Genomic DNA, 6,689 nt, shown 5'->3' with positions numbered 1-6,689 from the left:
GCTACTGCACATTGTAAACAGGTTGTAACAGGTTTGTCACTCATTTGTTGGCTTCTGAGCAAATTTGACATATAAAAGGCTCACTTGCAATAAAATGGAGCATAGGAGTACATTTATTTGGGCCCTGTGTACTTAATCAATTTTCCTGGGCCATTATAAACCCATTATTCTTCCCTTCAGTGCTCAGCAGAGGATCAAACAAGCATGGGCTCTGTCTATCTAAAGCCGACAAAGGCCCAATTATGCGATAGTCACAATCTATTTTCTGTCTGAATGTCTGGAGGAACGATTGTGGAAATTTTGAATCAGTCACTTTTGTATTGGGATGAATGAGAAAATCTCTGCATTCAGCACAAGGTTGTTGGGAGGAAGAAAAGTCATTTTTAATCCTCCAATCTCCCTAATAATGGAAAAAAAGATTAGCAGTATAATGGAGAGATTTGTAGGCTGGTTGGGGTTAGAAGGTCATTGGAGGGCGATAATTACAATTACAGGCTGCTGCAGTTTTTCCAAACAGTGTTAGAAATAATAAAGAAGCTGATTTGTGAACTATACTCACATGATGAATCCATTTGTAATACAGGTTTGGCAACTACTCAGTAATTTAACTTTATGGTTACATAAAGGTAACCAGGTTTCCCATAAACAAGCCAGACATGGCGTTACTCATAAACTGACACACTGCCCTGATGTTTATTAGTGTAATTATGCTGTTTGCTTGATCAAACAAATGAACAAGGGAATATTTTTCTGCTATGAAGACAGCTTTACTGTGAGCATAATTCATAAGCATTTCCTGGAAAACTTTCACAGCCCTACAGAGTAAACTCAGCCCAACTTGCAAGCGATTACAAATTCAGGGGAAACACCTTTTGTGGTGAAGTCATGGCTTTCGATATCAGTTCACCGCCATGTTGCCATGTTGGAGCAAATGATTCTCAAAGTTAAAACAAGGGAGAGAAGTGCGAATTAATTTGTTAATGAATTGATTTGAACCATGAATCTAATTGTCTGAAGAAAACTCTTTAAGCATCTTTGCTTTAAAAAAAAAAAAGAAAGAAAGAAAGAAAGGAAAAAAACATTGATATAACGATCCAAAGATCCCATAATATTATTATATTATGTGAGTTTATAGCGATTATTATCTCCTATGGTATCATTACAGTAATCCCATGGAATATTATGATATGTATAGCATCATTCTAACATTTACTACTATTATTTATATAGGATTATTAAAGTTCTTTTTCGTAAAGGTGCAGTGGTCGATGACTTGATTGAATCAAATGATCTGACAACCTATTTACTTCAATAGGTTACAACCACAAGGCACATGCAGTGAATATTGGCAAAAGGCTTTACTTATCATAGAGACATGACCTATTGATCTCAAGCCTGCGGGAGGAAGGAAATGATGTCTTCAGCATTTGTAGCTCCTTCCTGTAAAGTTACTGCCGAGCCATCGCATGCGAGCGACAGCACAGAGAGCGGCGGCGAAACCGTAAACAAGCTGTTGTGTCACCTGACGCAGCGCGCGCGCTCACCTGTCCGGGATACAGGTGTTTTTCCCGTCACTCCGCCCACTCTCTCTAGTGTTATCTGAAGATGACGATAGGCTCCAGGTCAGAGGAGGAGGCAGGGACTTTTCACTACAAGTCCAAACAGGGGTGGGGAATGTGATCGTCGCGGCAGTTCTGTGGAAACTACGTAGCCTACACCTTCATCAGTCACACTGTCTCAGTCCAAGCTGCTGCGCGTCAGTCGCATTTAATAGTTTTACAAATCTTCGGGAAGTGAAAGCCGCCACTCTGTAGTGTTGGTGAAGGAATTAAGGTGAGTCCATGTTGTTGTTTGCTCTAAATTATATATATGTAGGCTACAGCAGGGCAATTTCTTCAATTTCTTCAGTGTTTCTCATTTTAACTATGTTTCTGCAGTTCTTGCTTCCGCAAGAATAGGCTAGAATAGAATAGAACAGAATATAACTTTTCTAAGTCAATGCTGTCCCACAAAACGATACCTGATGTGTCCTGTAGCTTCGGTCATGTTCAAGCTTTCAGTAGTGCCTTCCTGAATTTTGCCTATTTAAACACAGAGGCGTTTGTTCTTCATTCTTTACACCCACGGCAAAGCCTCTGCTTGGATCACAAGTTGTTGCTTCCTATTTGGCATACATTAAATGCTAAAAAAAAATATCTAATGTTGAATGTGAGGTTGATTTTTTTAGTTTGTTTGTTTATTGCTGTTGTTGTAGTTTTGCCACCATGGAAACGCAGACGGAGAAAGGAAGGACGCCTAATGGCCAGTTGATCTCTGTGACCCGCAAGGATACAACCCGTCTGCTGGAGGTGTACGTCAAGCGCAGCCTCAGCCTAAACGATGGGGCACTGTTGGATAAGAAGACTGAAAGGAGAAAGAAGTGGGTGACGATGCCCCAAAAACGAATACGCAGACACTCCAGTGACCCTTCCGTTCACCTGGCCCCGGATTCAAATGATGGGGAAATTGGTGAATTTGCTGCTGCTGCTGCTGCTGCTGCTGCTGCTGCTCCCGAAACCCCCCCCACGAATCAGCCTGAGACACAGCCCGATGAACCTGAGAAAATGCCCAAAAAAACGAAGAAGAGCAAAAAGTCCTCGTTGTGGAAAAGTTTCTTGGGCTTATTCTCGAGGAAGGGGAGTGAGGAGAAAGAAGGAGAGCAGGAGAGTCGTCCGGACGCGTCGGAGGTCTCCACATCACAGGAGGCCTCCTCCGACGCTGCTGGTGCCGGCTGCCTCCCTGCCACCCCAGACTCCGTACGCAAGAGAAAGTCCACGAAAAGAAAGTCCATGAGAAGAAAGTTCTCCAAGAGGCGGCTGTCTCTGAAAAAGTCATCGAAGCCAGATCCTGCTAAAGACCTCAACACGGTTGAATGTAAGTTTGAAGGAGAGACAGGATTATGTAACCTAATATGTTGAATGTAAGAAGTAGTACTGCATGACAAACAATATGATCAAATGTTATTTTTAAGGTGTACTGGCCATCATACTAGGAGTAATGTGGGCCATAACATTAACTTTTTTGTTGAAATATACTTGCTGTGTGCTGTTTTTCTATTATGTTTTACAAATAACTAATTGTTGATTTGCAGCGGTTGTGATTGTTGAACCTACCTACTCCTACTATGAGAAGGTGTCAGAGGAAATGGAAAAGATCGTCCATGAGGTCAAGGAGAAAGAAGAAGTTCTCACAAATGGTAAGACGGGCTACTAAGCATTTACACTTTCTCTTACATCTTCTCCTTATGAAAGAGCTTCTTGTTTGGCTCGTGTGCATGGCAGTAGAAACTCATGTATGAAGACATGTTTTAGGTTGACAGCACATTTGGCGAAACATTAAATCGAACCGCACGCCAGCCAGCAGAATGTATTTGTCTGCCAAACGCAGCCCCACCCGTGAAAATTATAACCAGCCTGTCATTTCTGTTGGCTCCGCATCCCGGTTCTGCATCCTCCCACTCCAAAATAAGATTAATATCCACCCACATTTAATCCTTCCAACCATGCTATATTAATCGGCAAAACATATACGGGTATGGTAAGAAATAAGCGACAGTTGTTTGACATGTTTGACAGTTGATTGATTGATTACATTTATATAGCGCTTTTCTAGGTACTCAAAGCGCTTCACGTATCGGGGGGGTGGGTGGGGGGGAACTCAACTCATCCACCACCGATGTGTAGCACCCACCTGGGTCACAGTTAACATTCACTTCTCTTTTGTCTTCCCTCAGAGGAAGTAATAAACAGGATCATTGCTTTGACAAAGCAGCAGGGGGATGCCATAGATGACAAGGTTGGTATTCATGGATAATTCAAGCAAAAATTAGAAGGTGGACACATTGTACTATTAAACTAATTTGTTAGTATCCATATAAACGATAGATCATTCTAAGTATTTCTGTCTTTGTCTGGTTATACATGACATTGTCTCCTCAACACTCAAATGAAAATGAAAGTATGTCGTTAATTATTAACGATGATCAAGTCAAGATTGTTGATAGAGCATAGAACAACCAGGATTGTCATAAAGTGCTTTACAGAAAGCAAAGGACACAATAACAGATTAGAACAAGGATTATAAAATCAAGAGATAGAACAAGTAGATCATAAAACCCATGACACGACTGCATTAAAAAAGGAAAAATCCACCCTCAGGTTAAATAGATTTTTTGTGTTGTGATTTAATTTTTGGCGCACCCACTTTCCCTCAACCTGCCTCGTCTGCTTCTACTTAAAGGAATAGTTTGGTATTTTGAACCCTGGGCCCAAATAACATGTTTTCCGTCATGATCCCTATTAGTAGAAACCATCATAGAAAGACTGTCACGTATGCCCCTAGGTTTCTATTACAGTAGAGTGGGAGGGGGCAGCCGGTTGTTACCGGACGGGCAGAGCAGGCGGCTAGCGAAGTTATGGTTTCTACTAATAGGGATCATGACAGAAAACATGTTATTTTGGCCCAGACCTCAAAATACTGAACTATTCCTTTAAGCTAGTGATTTCCTACATTTCCCAGAATGCCTTTTGACAAGAGAAAGTGCCTGAACTTGTTGCATTTTGCTGTAAAGTTATATGTGAAGGTGGAGAGAGCGATAGCCGTAACTATAGTGGGGACATACTAAGAGCAAGAGAGCAAGAGTTTTTTCCAGTAAAGAAAAAGTGACTGCAGCATGTGTTGAGGCTGCATTGCATTGTGGTCTAGTGAGGCTACTGTCGATGGAAAAATTGATTGATTTGAATGTCGGTTCACAATAATGGGTCTAGAAAGAAGTCCTTGCTCTTTGATTCTGAGGAACTGACACCAAAACCTGACATTTACGGTTAGATAGATGAAACATTTTCTGCTATCAAACTTTTCTGCTATCAAACGCACATCACTTCGTCTGCGTGTGGCCAGTTATCCATGGAAATAAGAAAAATACAGAAAAGCAAGGTGCCAATAGCTGTTTTTTTTTTTTACAGTGTTAAATGTCCTAGGGTGGATTTTTTCTTTAACCATGAATGTTTAGGAGCAGTGAGATTCCCAGTTGGTCCAAGTTACTGACAGCAGTCTTCTCCCTTATCCCCATCTAGCTGAAAGAAAACCCCGCCCTGAACAACTTTTTCCAGAAGATATCGTACAGCTGCTTCCAGCAGTTGGCTGATGCCTATGTAGAGACAGAGACGACACCTACCAACAACAACCACCCCAGCGTCCTACCACCAGCTCCTGAACTGGTCAAGCTGGCCTTCACACTCGACTTCACTGCCAGGGTGGCTGGCCTCTCCAAGCAGAATATAGGTCACATTACTGGCTTGGGGAACCGCTACCTAGAGGACCGATTTGAATACAAACAGGTGATTAGTAGAAACACACCTACAGAAAAGAGATAAAGCAGAGGGGAGCACTAAACATTTAGTAGACAGCTTGGGCGTTCTTTATACTGCATGCAAATCTAAGAATTTGTCTGTCCTTAATGTTTCAGATGGAAATGTAACTGTTAAAATGTGTCTCTTTGTCTTACTTTGTCTTTTTGTCTTTACAGGCATGCACAGATCATCCGTGGTCCGACTGTGATGAAGATAATGACTGAGGCGCAGCCATTCAAAACGAAACCTCTACTGCAAACGAAACCAAACTTTATCTCAGCGTCACTGTTGTGCTTAACAATATGTTGCAAGCATCGGTTCCCTTTTACCAAAAACAATTTTTTGTCCATACAGGGAGCAACTTAACACTGATATCCAGACTGTAAACAAGCAAAGATTATAGACATGTTCATGTGGCTTTTTACTGTTGATTTAGAGAGGAATGAAAGGATGTTTGTGTAATTATCCTGCAGCAGGATATTTGCTAACACGTCTTTGTTTAAAAACCAGTTGACTGGCCTTGGTAAACACATGTGAGTACCTTTTGTAATGTGAAGTGTTGACCAATGTCACACTGTTTACTCCATATGGAAGACCAACTTCAAAAAGGAGATGTTAGTAAACAGTTTTGAATCATGTAGCAATATTTCAGGATGATAAACAGCTGATTCTGCTAGTGACACTAATAATGTGATTCACGATTAAATTAGCTGCACCGTGCACATTCATTTGTAATAATACAGATGAGCAATGCAATATACTGTACATTGTAAGCTAGACACCTCAGTGCAATACCTTTGTTTACATTTGTAGGATGTAAAGGTGAGGAACATCTTACATATTAAATAGACAATAGCAATAATGAAATGTGATGTGATTGCTATGTTTGTTAGATATGAATGCTGGCGTTCATATTATGTAGTAAAGAGATCATTAATTGAATGCACATTTTTATAACATTTTCTATTATGAAACCTTACATCACTGTCAGGATTTAGTTTGTGGTAATTAAATAATGTTATTGTTAATTATGTATGTCTCACTGACTGTGGATGATGATGATGATGATGACAGCAACTGCTTTAAATAATAAAGCCATACAAAATCAAGGCTTGTTTGGGTCGTGTTAAGACAAGCCTCACCCACTACTTGCACACTCCCATTCCATCAGGCAGTTACTGGAACTATCAACCAGATCCACTTTTTCCCTTTCCCAAGAAAATCCTCTCTTCCTCCTCCACTTACTAATGAGATGCATGGAGAGGTGAAGTCTATACTGAACAGTCATCTCTAATAGCT

The 6,689-nt window shown here is 40.8% G+C and overlaps 1 protein-coding gene across 1 annotated transcript; it reads left to right on the top strand.

Annotated features, from left to right (window-relative positions):
• The first annotated feature begins 1,696 nt into the window (after positions 1-1,696).
• Positions 1,697-6,483, top strand: LOC139663596 (bcl-2-like protein 12). The gene is made up of 6 exons (XM_071542317.1): positions 1,697-1,833; positions 2,255-2,913; positions 3,131-3,235; positions 3,773-3,834; positions 5,115-5,378; positions 5,567-6,483. The coding sequence occupies exons 2-6, from the start codon at positions 2,265-2,267 to the stop codon at positions 5,612-5,614; spliced, it is 1,128 nt and encodes a 375-aa protein (XP_071398418.1). The 5' UTR covers positions 1,697-1,833; positions 2,255-2,264; the 3' UTR covers positions 5,615-6,483.
• The last annotated feature ends 206 nt before the right edge of the window (positions 6,484-6,689 follow it).

The sequence above is a fragment of the Centroberyx affinis genome, unplaced genomic scaffold (genome assembly GCF_046629955.1).
Source record: "Centroberyx affinis isolate AG114_WGS23_722 - 3 ecotype Tasmania unplaced genomic scaffold, CSIRO-AGI_Caff_v1 ptg004049l_1, whole genome shotgun sequence".
In the NCBI taxonomy this organism is placed as follows: domain Eukaryota; kingdom Metazoa; phylum Chordata; class Actinopteri; order Beryciformes; family Berycidae; genus Centroberyx; species Centroberyx affinis.
Note: the sequence above shows the minus strand (reverse complement) of the source record. Positions and strands in the feature narration are given on the sequence as shown.